The sequence below is a fragment of the Bombus huntii genome, chromosome 16 (genome assembly GCF_024542735.1).
Source record: "Bombus huntii isolate Logan2020A chromosome 16, iyBomHunt1.1, whole genome shotgun sequence".
NCBI classification, from domain to species: Eukaryota; Metazoa; Arthropoda; class Insecta; order Hymenoptera; family Apidae; genus Bombus; species Bombus huntii.
The window spans coordinates 6,136,944-6,151,274 of record NC_066253.1 but is presented as its reverse complement, the minus strand read 5'-3'; the positions used below and the strand labels follow the sequence as shown (position 1 = coordinate 6,151,274).

Below are 14,331 nucleotides of genomic sequence, written 5' to 3'. Positions count from 1 at the left end.
TTACATTACAATTCAATTAATTATAATAATATTTTTTGAGATACAAAGCTTTTGTAATTAGAAGTTTAGATTTGGAATTGGTATATAGTATTAGATTTAACTAAAATAAATAAAAATTTAATTTAAAATAATACTGAAATTTAGTTTAGCTTAGTTGATAAAATTCACTGCCCTGTAATTACCAATAATCGATACTACATCTTTGACTGGACAAATACGCCACCTTTTGAACGTTTCAAGAATTCTGTGATCAACACTTTTGAAGCTGCAAAATTTCAAAATATATTCAAATTCAAACACAAAATATCAAAGAATATCATAAATAAAATTGTTACAGATATCCATTTTCATCTTTTATTTTGCAATAGTTGATAAGTAATATTTGGAAAAACGATGATTAATATATTTCTTGAAAATATTACGTTTTGCTAAATTAAATAAATGTTAATACATTTTGTTTCATATTTTATTTTGGATATTGTATATATATGGATACTATTAGGGGCGAATTGGCCATCGAAAGGTTAAGAGATGAACTAAAGATAGAGGGTCATGTTCGTAATCTCCCGCTAAAAATTTAAGTCCTAGTTCGTCCCTGGTTACTAGTTCCTATATATATTAATATGAGTACTAGTCTAAATATGTAACAGGTTATAAACATTTTAGAAATGTTCCAAGCTTACAAAATATTTAATTACTAATCTATTCTGCTACAGACATAAATTACATATGTACATCTTGCTATATAATTATTGATATAAATGATATATTGTGCACAACATATTACATTATGTATTTATCATAGAATTACAGATCGATATCACAAACAATACAAAGGCGTTATAACCTTTTTAGAAGGTTTCTAATTGCAAACAAGTTTTTGTCGAACAATCATTTCACAATGATTAAAGCGAATTATCGTGTTTATTAGAGTGACGTTAGAAAATTTAAAAATTAATACCTTTCTAAGGATATGTGGTATAATCCTGACATTCGTTGTACTAAGAGATCGAGTACTTGGCGAAAATAATTTTAGAACACAATTTTAAAATACAAAAATTTGATTTATAGTTATTAATGTCATTTATTACAGATAAAGCGATTTGCAAGGTTAACTATTACGGGTCATAATATGTTAAAGAATATTGGAACTTTTAAATTAAATTACATTTTTCATCAATTTACTTTATTTAATAACATATGTACATTCTTTAAGTACTTTAATACATATATTCTTCCGTTTTATAGGACATAACACATGAAAGAAAATTGTTATTCTGAAACGATCAAGTTTCCAATAATTTTGTCGTGCTCGTTATGAAAATTAGCAAGAACGTAGATATTCATTTATTTATTCAAGGTAGACGACTCGTTATTTTTTGCACGACTTTTTCTATCGGTCGTGTTAGAATCGTCGAAGATAGGGCACTGCATAAATAGAAAAGCTACGTAAAGAGATATAATTGAAGTATTTAAAAATTACACGTAAGTGGAGAAACATGAAACTAAGTAAGAAATATTGTATTAGATTCAATTATAATAAATTGAAATTATAATTATAATATAAATTAATCAATTATAATAAATTGTAAGTTTTTCAAATGTGAATTGTTTTGTGTTATTTTTATTATTAATTATAGCGATAAGAATTATCTTCAAAAGTCATATTTTATTTGTTATCAACAATTCTTAAAAACCGTTGAAGGAATTACCTGTGATAACTGCAATTTATTAACTGCATAATTTTTCGTAATACAGTTACTATCGTTTATTATAAAATAAGATATTATTATTATTATTAGCTGGAACTACAATAATAATAGAACAATAAAATTAAAGAATTTTTCGTATAATTATAGATTTCAATGAAAATATTTTGAATAGTAAATTTCTCTGCTATAATAAAAATGCAATGACATAATGGTGTCTTTAGTATAAATAATTAGTAAAATAGGATTTAGTAAAAATAAATAGGATCGACACGAATCAATTAATAGGATTAAAGGAATACCACTAAATCTTCTCCGTTAATTTAGCTTTAGTTTCTAAATGGTCTCATTATCCTTATAAAGTTACTATAGTGATATAGCAACTTGTTAAGGAGAAACGTATAAAGTTATTTTTAATTGTTTCGAGACACTACACTTACACATATACACTAAATATACATATAACATACAACATTGTTTAACATACATGTAGAGAGAATTCATTAATTATAATTATAAACGTCTATTTTGTCTGTAATGTCTTCGAATGAAAAAAATTCGTTGAAATCTTGATCTATTATCAACAAATTAAAGTTAACAAATGTTCATGTTAATGATTCTAATACAACACCGCCATACTAATCAATAAAATTTCAGTACATATATACGATACCCTGAATCATTAACAGAATCATAAAATCTTATATCCTTTTATAAACAATCTAAATCAGCCAACATCGACACAAGGAGGTCATAAGCGTGTTTCATCTTGCCTGCAACGAAAATTAATTTGATATAGCCTTAAATGCAACGTTGAATATGTAAACATTGTTCCACATGCGATCGTGTAAATTCATCGGTGGATACTAATTCAATATTACGTAGAAGCTGTTCAATTGATATTCGTGCACAGCACACGTGACGCTCGACTGCGTAGCGTTCTAGCCATTCTAGCGAACGTACATACATGCTCTAATGAGATGTCCAAGTGAAACGTGGACAGACGGAACAGGAAACCAAATGACATTGTCCCCACGCGCGCAACTTAAAGGCGCGTCGAACGCCGGCGACGGTCAACACAACAGTAGTGCGATTGCTTTCCGGCTGATCGGATTCACCTGCCGTGAATCGATACTGCGCATGCGCATGATTCGCTTCGTTTTGCCCGCGCCGTGAATTGACGTAGCGCCAGCGCATAGTGTCGTTTCATTTCGCGCGCCGTAAGTCGATGTTGCGCATGCGCGTCATGCCGTGAATTGACGGTGCGCTTGCGCGTATCGCCATTATTTCTTGTGTATTCATCGGCCTCGTCGCATACGACAGTGGATTTGTTTCACTATTAACAAGATATGACGGGGACCACGCGAACGACGAGTGAGAATGAATTACGCTCTTTTTTCGTCCTTTTCTGGGAAAACGATTGCCTGCTGCCAATGGTACTTCTTATCGATGCAGCTTACTTCGGAATTGATCGCATTGGATCGACGTTTACTTACTGAATCCTCTGATGGATTCACGTGTGTAGCATTTAAAACATGGAGGGGACGCCGCTCTTTTCATCGGCGTTATAGGTACATATCGAGGTTTGAGAACCAATAGACTATTGATATTGAATTATCCATGAAAAGTACTGGAACAAAAATTTTATGCATATATTGTGTGTATTATATAAAACATTCTGAGATTTTATTAGCGCTGTAGTGAGACACGACCGTCACGATAATATTAGTAAAACCTGCAATTTTCAAAGCACATCTGTATTTTATACTCGATCTTTAAATTAGAAATTCCCTTTGGTACCTCGAATATCAACGGATAAATTATGAATAAATTTTCTATCCAAACTGTTTCGTCACGATTATTGAAATAATAAATTTAAATCTATTTCGATTGAAAATTCTGTAAGTAAAGAAAATTTCGAAATAATGATTAAAAAATTTAGATATACACTGGCTCTCAAAAGTATTCGAACCATAGAAAACTTTTATATCCATACTATATGTATTACCCAAAACATTCTGAAGTGTTATTGGTACTATAATCGTGTTTATCATAATAAACACGATGTACAAAAATAATAATAATTCAATTTATTTGTGCCAAATATTCCGTTCTGTCTACGATAAGAGGAAGGAATATGAAAGAAAACTATTTGGCCTAGAATAATTTTCGACGATAGAACAACGAAGAATTGGGATCAAGGAACGTGTATCAGAAGGTTTTTTCGTGCGATTAAATCGATTGCTTTTTACAGCTGGCATTGATTCGTCCAAAACATTGACCCGATCAGTGACCCAAGTCTTTCTTGCTTCTCTTTTTACAGATCATTTTGTCCATAATACAAGACGTTCCACGCTAATTTAGAGAAATATTTATGCATGCATACTCCAAGCAGTTTCTCCTACGAAACTGTATTTTGTTTTCTATACTTTTTACGTATGTTAGTCTATGCTTGTTTATAATTAATACAATAAACGAATAATCATTGGGCAATTCGTTTCAATCTGACCACCCGTTCGTTTCTGTTCCAGATAACAAATTCCCCCATCCGCGTGTCAACATGGCTGCTGTCTAATCTCCACCAAAAAAAAAAAGAAAAAAAGAAAAAAAAGAAGTAAGAAGAACGATTGAGAGGAAAGACAGAAAAATCAAAGCGTCTCTGGACGATAACAAGTCAGGAAAAAAGTAAATATCTGCTATATCATAGCAGACATATTTCCGAAATATTCGCTGACCGATTGCCGGTTCGAAGGTAAAATCACGTGAAACATTCGTTGGCGGGTTAACTATCGCGCATGCGCAGATGTGTAGTGCATCTCCGGTGACCTTGAAATGGAGGAGCAGCCGCAGAATACCGAAGGACCATCGATAAACTCTTCTTCCCCCTCCGCGTACGGTGAGTAACTTTAAGACCTGTTAAAGTAATGATATAATGTTTTATTAAATACAACATTTATATGTAACAGAATAAGTATTTTATACATAACAGAATAACTTGAAGTATTAACGTACACTGCTCTATTCACTTGTACATCTCAAACAGGGATGAATTTGTTTTATTGCGTTCATTCAATACATACGCGACGCGCTCGTCTCATGGCGTTTTCCTTTTGTCTTCCTCTTTTTCACTTCCTCGCTCGTACAATACAGATGTACACACATCTATTTTCTAACAAGACCGTCTTTTTCTTTTTTCCTTTTTCTCTTTTCATCGAGTAGATAAAATATTTAAAATATATTTAAAATATAAGTAGATTAAATATTTAATAAGTTAATATTTAACTTATTTAATATTTAAATAAGTAGATAAATAAAGTCTATATAGTATATATAGGTTATATTTTAAAGCATATAAATATAGTCTATATCGTACATATAGGTTATGTTTTAAAGGATATAAGTATAGGCTGTTTCATGTGATAAGTAGCCTACGGATACTTATGCGAATTTTTATGGGCACAATGAGAAAATTGGAATCTAAACAGAGATGTTCTTCACTCACCAAATATTACAGCGAATACTACGCATGTTTCATACATTTTTATTTGTTATACAAATCCTGTGTATTTTTACATCTTTAAATTTTCCGTAAATGTATAAATGTCCCAAGTTTAGTGATGACCGTTCGGTCCTTAATAGATTAATCGGCATCGCTTAGTTTTAGTAGACATCGAATCAATGAATGACTAAGTGCAATAATAATTACCTCCTTAGAACGAATAAATTATATTATAAATTCAAACTATTTATCAAAACGAATACTTATGTCTAAATTAAATATGCGAGTTGATGTTTTCTGTCAATTCAGCATTTTTCATTCCATCAACGCTACCATACATATTAGACAACTCAGAAGAAGACGCCGTAACAAATTAATAAGGAAAATAACAATTGAATGCAGTACGTGTGAATCAGCTTTTTATACAATAAATTTAAATTACTTATGTCGAAACATCGGTATAACTGGTATGGTGTAGAATCTGGAAAGTATTAATCGTCTTATTAAAATAAAACATTACTTTTACCGGAAGTTAGTGACAGAAGTTGTAGTGTAAGTTTCATTCCATAATATACATCGTTGTATAGAAATCGTTAATACACTAATCGCTAATACACTAAATCAAACACCGATTATATTTATGAAACGCGCTTATTTATAGGCTTGTTGGTATACAAAACCATCTTAAAGCCCGAAAGATAGTAAAAAATATAATTCCGACGGTATTAATAGCCATTAACGAGTTTCATTAATTATGAAAGTGTTAGCGGTGTGAATCGATACACGGTTATGCAATTAACATAGACATGCCATTGGTGTAAGTGTACGTTCGCTTGTCAGACGTGTGTCTCGTAAAAATTCTGTGTGAAACGGAGCGGGACTCGCGAATGATAAAGTTCCATCGCTCTGCTCTGTTCGAACAAGATAACCCGTGGACCCTCGGCTACGCAGCAGCCAAGCTGAATTGCAATTCGTCTTCGTCTTCACCCTCTTTACCTTAAACAAATCCAAGCTTCGGACACGTTTATCGATACACGGTATCATCGACGACCAATCCTTAGATTGGTGCATGTGAAATTGTTGTTTCTAAATGGTTGGAATTTGAAGGGTTGTTGACAACATACTTTATGATTATTGAAATCAGGTGAGGTGTCGCCCATTCTGCATAATTGTACCTTTTCAATGACTATTGGAATAATAAATGTACTTGTGTTTGGTAAAACTCTGGTTTTTTACAGTTTGAACTTGGAGTTGGTGTATTGTTGGACATTGTACGATACTTTGAAATGCTATTAATTGATTAACTTTGCAGATCTCCTCGCCTCTTCTTCACCTTTGCATCTCTTCAGACATCTTCTATTTTATTTATGGAAAGCGTGGAATACACAAAAGATATAACAGTTCACTGGAACAATAAAACCAAATGTCTAAAGTGTATGTATATTTTAACAATATCTATTGAAATATAACAACCATTTTGGGTCATAAAACCGAGGAGGACAGCAGAGTTAAAATTCATTACATAGTAAGGGTAATAACGTGTAAATAATTTTCATAGTCAATTATATTTTCTCTTGTATCTTCATCCGCCGTTTGATATTGTATCATTCTTTTTAGGACACTTTAGATTTTTGTGTTTTATGGCAACAAAAAAGCAATGATAACATTTACGTAACGATGGAATTTTAGTCATAATAAGTGTCTTGGTTACGTTCATTTTTACATAATTACGTACTTATTCATATTTATTATTCAAATCCATCATACTTCTATTCATACATTAATGTATTCACCCCAGTGAAAAGTTTTGTTCGAGTTGAACAGAAGTTTGAAATGATTTGTAACGCTTCTGGCGTTTTCCAATACATAAAGGTATCGATTATGAAATATGTATAAGCGTAAGTAGGTCTTTGGAGAATATTGAGGAGGACGTTCAGCATCGAAGTTTGGTATAGATGAGTATTGGTATCTCCCTAAGAAATAAAATGAAGAATACAAAAATTGCGTTCCAGATTCTATTTATTAATTGCTAATATATAAAGAGCAATGAAAATCTGCACCTGAAGCTACTGTATCATGGACGAATGTTGAGTACTTTGAGCAATGCAGACACAATGATTCTGAAAGCCAAATTTTAAAAGACAGTGTTTGCGACATTGTCACATTTCTATGCTATCCAACTCACAAAATTGATTAACGTAGCTTCTTACATTTTTTTTCTTAACAAATTTCAAACCTCCCAGCTTTGCAATGAAAATCTGCACCTGAAGCTACTGTATCATGGACGAATGTTGAGTACTTTGAGCAATGCAGACACAATGATTCTGAAAGCCAAATTTTAAAAGACAGTGTTTGCGACATTGTCACATTTCTATGCTATCCAACTCACAAAATTGATTAACATAGCTTCTTACATTTTTTTTCTTAACAAATTTCAAACCTCCCAGCTTTGCAATAACTTCCACGTTGTTCAAGTAAAATTTTCAGAAAGCAACGAGGAAAAAGAACTAAAAATTCTTAATCCCAGTGTTACTTTATGAAATAGGAAAGGAAATACATATGAATTATAAAAGTTGAGAAAGTCATCATTACATTTAGCAAAGAATTTTTCCTAATTATTTATTATATTTAGGCAAATACCAGATATTAGTAATATGTTAGCTAATAGTGACATAAGTCATGATTTGCTTCTAATCTCGTCTGTGATGCAAAAATTATAGTTCTTTTGACTGTCTGTATTACGATACGACGAACATATGCTGTTTTCCTGGCCACAGGTAAATATTAATATTTACGTCTTCTCGACACCAATTTGTCATCTTATTCTAGCGTCGGACGCCAGCTTTTGTAGACTGCTTTTTAGTTTCTGCTTTTACGAATAAATTTAGAAATCCTTTTCACGTGCCTCTACGTGAATAACGTTCGGTATTTCGTTATTTTTCTACACCTGGTTTTCTACCTAAGAATAAACTTGCACTCAAGGCTGGCAAATGTTCGCATCTTCCAAAAAGTTTCATAGACACAAAATAAAAGTATAATCTCCACATCGGATTTACCATTACCCTAATCTACATCGGTAGACGCTTTATCGATATTTTGCAGTTATTTTTAATTAAATGCTCTTATCAATATCTGCCACTCGGTATTATTTGAAATATCTCTGCAAATTATTCTGGCGTAAACAAATGAAGTTTTGAAGTTTCTCTAGATATTTTAGGATCTTTCTACGCTGCAATTGCGTCAGCAAAGTAAATTCATTTTGTTAGAGGTAGCGACATTAATATTAACAGAGGAGGTTTTAAATAATCGTTCGGTGTAAGAAGGAATACACACAATGTACAGGCTATTGGTAAAAGTGGACGATATTTTCAGCGATTCAGGAAAGTAATCAAACATTTCTAAAAACCTTTATCACGTGTGTTGTATGGAACATGAAATTTATGGTTGCCATTCGAATGTGCTAAATCTTTTTGCAACGTAAGGCTCGAATATTTTCGTCAGCCTTTACATATTTTAACATATATAATTAACAATATAAAAGATCTTTCTCGTCTTATGTCTACGTTCTACGACATTCTACAACTATAATACATAGATATTTTTATCGCTACACATAACTTTTTGAATATCCCATACTTAACCACCATAGCTATCTTTCTAAGACGAATTATCATTTATATTTTACATAAGTTCTTTATCTTATTGTCAGCCGATATGTGTCATTAATTTTTCAAATTATCACTGTTTAGAAATAGAGTCAACCTTGATTCATGAAAAAGTTTACTTTTCAGATCTGTTCCGATTATAGCCAGTAAATAAGCAATAGACGGCATTTTATTGGTAAACGGGAAAATAGTGGAAAATTGTATAGGGCAAGCGTTCTGATTCATTGAAAAATCTTTGATAGTCAGTGTGTATTTACTATTTTGGTGTTTATGAGGATTAGTGATAATTTCATGATTAATTTTAGATAAATTTTTCCATTTAGTATCTTCCTTTTTTAGATTACTCGTTTGTGAATAACGTGCTCAATTTCGATAATCATCTGATGAACGAAGGAAGTTTCCAATACGAATATATCTTCTCTTGTTTTTAACTGGTGTTCAATCTCGTACCTACAAAGTTATTACCACGCTGTAAGAGGATATATCGTGTACGAAATATCAATATTGTACGGATTTTCCGAATAATTTGGTTTCCTTGATAAACATTGGTAAATCGCGGATTCCGTTCTATCTCTGTTAAAATATTTGTTATTTCATTTTAGACCCCTTTTCCCTACAATAGATACTAATTCCACTAATACTACTAATGACAGTTTACTGATCGCTATGATAACAGCGATAGAACGTTAAATGTAAAATTAGTTAGCATTAAAATTAGATTTTAATTCGTGTAGATTATAAGCAAGGAAACTAAATGTGAAGTTAGTACTTGTAGTATCGTTAACTACAATGAACACATGTTACCATCGTATTATCGTGAATTACCAGTTGTTATTTGGCGAGTAGCAGCGATAACTTTCAGAAGGATATCGATTACCGTATAATCCTCTTAATTCAGATATGTTTCAGCTGATTTGATCGATAACGTTTATCGTGCTAAGTCGTTGTCTTCAAGAAACTGGAAGAAGAAAAATAACGATGGAGTAGGATAAACGTTATATGAAACTCAATTACATTATTGTCTAAAACATGTATTGTTTCAATCTTTCTATCTTACATTTTAAAGATAGTCGAGATGAATATACGCGATGGAAATCATGATCCGAATTATTTAAAAAACTGCCAAGTAATTGTGCGGAAAAGAAGACGTCAACAGCAATTTTATTACATTTCGGATATGTTACAGACGGTGCTGAGCAACATGCACTTTATCGGAAATCCTGGTTCGAAAGTTAAGATAAAATAAAATAGGAAATGGTATTTGTTAGATTACATTTACTTCGATATAAGTGGTTAAAAATGAAATTACCATAGGATTGCGACCCCACTAGCGATGAGATGCGGTCAGGTTAGGTTAGGTTAGGTTAGATTCCATTCATAAGTAGGGAGGGTTAAGCTCTCAGACTCTTTAAAAGACCTAACCTAACGTAACCTAACTTTCGAATCACGATCGTTTCACGCCTCAGACAGAGTACATACTGCTCAGGACCTTTCCCTTTATAATGTATCTCAAGGTTAAGGTCATTGGAGTCGAGGCCCTCTTTTGTGCATACTTACCGAAAGCTGCATTACATGCAAAGGAATTTTGTATAAATTCATGTTTTGCGACAGAATTATCATTTTATTTAATTTCCCCCTCGCAGCTTGAAAATGGTCGTGGTTTTACAATATTTTTTCAAGCTCACACGTACTTACAATTTTCTCTGAGGTTTGGCTTCGCGCATGCAATGCCTCAAATCAGACGAAGCCTATTGCGAGTGAGGTATTCTCAGCAGATCGTGGATATTTATTCAAATTCACATTTTTATGAATATAATTAAAAAAATGGAACGTAGGTAGGGCATTGCTTTACCTATTGATAAATGTGGTACTTTGAGGTGCTTTGTCATTTAAACGAGACACTATATTTTAATAAGATACTGTATAATTTTTAAGCTTTGCTTTATCGTTACAAATTTAAAGCATTGCTTTATTTGCGATCTACTTTTTCCTACCTTCGTGTCTACGATACCTGTAAGCAGAAACTTCGAGAAAAGTGAACCGTTCGTAGAGAAGAGTCGAAGACGATCAATTAATAGCAGGAAGAAAAGGTGAATTTATTTTATACTTATGTATCCAACTCTGCCATTCCCTGTAGGTCATTTTCACTTAATTGCGTTTGTTTTCATCGTTATACGATCTCTATAGTCTGAGAGAAAACATGTTAATTCCAGCTTTATGTTAAATCATTTTCTCAAGACGTTGAAAATATTTTCTATCTTTCGGATTTATGTAGCCACGCGTCTAGAGTTACAAAATGATATTAAAGTCTAAATATAAAATTCATATCATCGCAATATTCTCGTAGATTTATTCCATATTGCTGCCATTTCCTCAACTTCTTTCGTCATACTGATTTAATTATTCACATAGACATCTTCCTTCGTGACTTCTAAAAACTGTTGAACTTCTGAAAAACATCACCTCCGCGCTGGTCTCCGGATAATCATTTTTAATCGACGAGTAAAAAACGATGTGTTTGGATCAAAATTCAAGAGAATTCATATTTAACGACTCTCAGGGTAAAAATAACTCTCTTATTTACTATTTTCGTGAAGGTAAAAGATGCAAGCTAATTAGCTGCCCAGAGCCATGTTGGAGAACGCAAGCATAATCAATGTGGCGGACATTCTCCAGGGTTATCGCGTGACCTCTTCGTTTATAAACTTTATTGTAAGCAACCTTCAGTTCGCCATGCGCTCGAAACGTGTCACGATTTGTTAATTCGAGGTTTTCCTCCTTCTTTTTCAACAATTCCCCTGCGCTTCTTTCGCCTTTCTGTTCGATGATTAAACTGGACGCTTCATTTAACTATACGACATATACAATACAAAGAACAAAGAAGTTTTCTAAATATTTACTTGTTTATTATTTATAATCCTCAGAGTTATTATAATCTCAATTATTATTATTATTATTATCTTATTAAATTATTATAATCTTAAGAATGTGTATAATTATTATAATAATAATTATAATTGTATTATAATTTTCCAAGTCTCAAACACTTTCAAACAAGGACGAAATACATTATCGAATAATATTCATTAACATTTACAATTGACATTTATTCGAAACGAATAAATGTAAACCAGAAGCCATTTCATGATCCAAAATTCGTTAAACTCCAATCGCTCTGGGCGATGTGTTTTTCCGGGAAGCTACGCTTAGCGATTTATATTACATCGTAAAACGACGTTATTAATAGCTCGAATCGCTTGTTTTCTTTGTTAAATCTACTGAATTACAATATTTCCAACGTGTAAAACGATTCTATACTTTCAGCTCTAGACGTTACCAAATGGGGAAATCCAATTACTAAACTAATTACGATTACTGATAAGCATAACCGATAAGAACATTTTGAAAAGTCTGTTAAACAGACGAGCCATTGAAATCCTGTTAACCACATCTCATATCGAAATTGAAGATACCGCCATAGAGCTAACCCACAAGGGACAGAGTGGGTAAACCAGGTACGTCGGTCTGTCATAAAGAGGCTCTAAAATCATTTCACAGAATTCTTAATGATCGTTGGAACAATTCGTGGGAAGGTTCATGCACTATATACAATATACATTGTATTAAAAACGATACTTATCAAACGAGTCGTGCATTATTGTTTGATAGGAAATATCGAGTGACCTTATCTAGACTAAGGATTGGTTATGCAAATTTTACGTACTTATTGAAAGAAGAAGACCAGGCAATACTTAGTGGATGCGGTGTAACAAACTCAGTGGGACACACCGTCGCATCTTGCCAGAAATATCAATGGGAAAGAAGATTCTATCGGGCGAAGGAAAATCTTAAGAAACCGCTGGCATCGTAAAGTTTGGATATTTTTGAAACGTATCAGTATAGTTCTGTTCACATACTCTGACACGTAATCTTAAGTAATTACTGTTAGGTAATGTGTGGTTGCTAATGACTCAAATGGGTCGATGTAGTAAGTGAAGAACCTAAGTGACAGAGGAAAGAACAATTGAATATTTACTAATTTTACTATTTCTACAGATAGTTACGCCGTTCTTATGTTGTACCGCTGTAAATTCATTTCTTCTTTCTTCAAAGTCGCTTCAAGATCGTAATGTCAAGGATCGTTGAACTTGTTCCGATATCGACTACAATATTACGTTACAAAAAAGCAAGCGCTGATATGGGAGAAAATATCGATGACCTTGAAAAGCCCTTCAAAAAGACTTTGGGTCAACTTTTCTTATCATCTGATAAAGTTCACGTTTTCTTCTTGTCGTTAATTCTTGTCACCAGCGCAATTAATTTTTATATCGTCAAGTAATTTTTACGCGCATAAAAATTATCGTATGCGTCTCTCACAGCGAGCGTAATTAGTTGTGAAATTCGCGCAAACAATTAATTGCAAATATTAAAATCGTTAACAGCGTAATCTCCGCGACGTGTAACGATATCCAACCTGATTTTATCCGAAAAAAAGTTATCAAGATGTTCGTTTACTTCGTTCAAAACAGCTTTCCATCTCTGATATTCCTATTCGAATTATATTTTCGATTTAAGTATGTCATTTTGATCGATTTAACATGAATATTTTTGAAGTTGATGATGATACCAATTCACATTTCCTAATACAGATCTTTTACACGAAACATGATAAGTACAAGCAATCTTCGAATCGCAACATGTAGAGTGTTCCCTTATCTTATTTTCGTTTTTGAAATAATACATGTGAAATCTTGAAGTATTCTCAAGAAGAAAAGAATAAGCTAAATATTTAATTTTTTTTTTTTAATTTTAATATCAGATTAATATTTTTATTTATTTATTTATTCATTCTTTTTCGGTCACATCCCCTGATAAGGTATTACAGCGACCACAATGAAATTTTCTACATATATAAATATCTAAGTAGTATTTACATGTTTAATTTGCTACAATTACCGTTGTTGGCTGGTAAATAATTAGTTAATTACTAGTTAGTTAGCGAATTAATACGTTCAAGTGATTACTTCATGTATATCTGTTCTTAATTTATGTTAGAAGGTGTTGTGTGTTCTGCCAGAAGTTATTCTATTAGCAGTTAGTTATTGGAGCATAGCGTTGCTTGTCTTTAGTATACTTAATATTACATTACTTTTCATTTTCCTAATATAAGTCTATTCGTCTTAGAATAATACCTTAGCATTTCTAGATGCAGTGCACATGTCACGTTTGTCCTTGTGTGCAATTTTTTCCTCCATATTTTTTCAAATAATTTGGTTACGAAAGTCTATAAAAAAATACTTATGAAAAAGTTAAATATGCAAAAATATCCAGAATGACGTCGGGAAAACCTTAGTATACGTCTATTAAACTTCTATTTTAGTGCGATCTTTTTTTACTTGCGTTGATAAAAATTTGAATTTTGCATAAATAACACGCGAGCTAAGTAATCTATAAAACC

The 14,331-nt window shown here is 32.3% G+C and overlaps 1 protein-coding gene and 1 long non-coding RNA gene across 2 annotated transcripts in view; one reads left to right on the top strand and one right to left on the bottom strand.

Moving 5' to 3' along the window:
- Positions 1 to 2,093: 2,093 nt before the first annotated feature.
- LOC126874230 (uncharacterized) lies at positions 2,094 to 2,704 on the bottom strand. The gene is made up of 2 exons (XR_007692696.1): positions 2,591 to 2,704; positions 2,094 to 2,482 (listed from the first exon to the last, which is right to left on the bottom strand). It is a non-coding gene; the product is annotated as an uncharacterized LOC126874230 (long non-coding RNA).
- A 414-nt stretch (positions 2,705 to 3,118) lies between these two features.
- Positions 3,119 to 14,331, top strand: part of LOC126874182 (hepatocyte nuclear factor 4-gamma) — a 49,478-nt gene continuing 38,265 nt past the window's right edge. Inside the window, exons 1-3 of the mRNA XM_050635903.1 lie at positions 3,119 to 3,280; positions 4,241 to 4,394; positions 4,462 to 4,605. Coding sequence (XP_050491860.1) covers positions 4,542 to 4,605 — 64 coding nt within the window. The 5' untranslated portion in view covers positions 3,119 to 3,280; positions 4,241 to 4,394; positions 4,462 to 4,541. The remainder of the gene's footprint in view (positions 3,281 to 4,240; positions 4,395 to 4,461; positions 4,606 to 14,331) is intronic.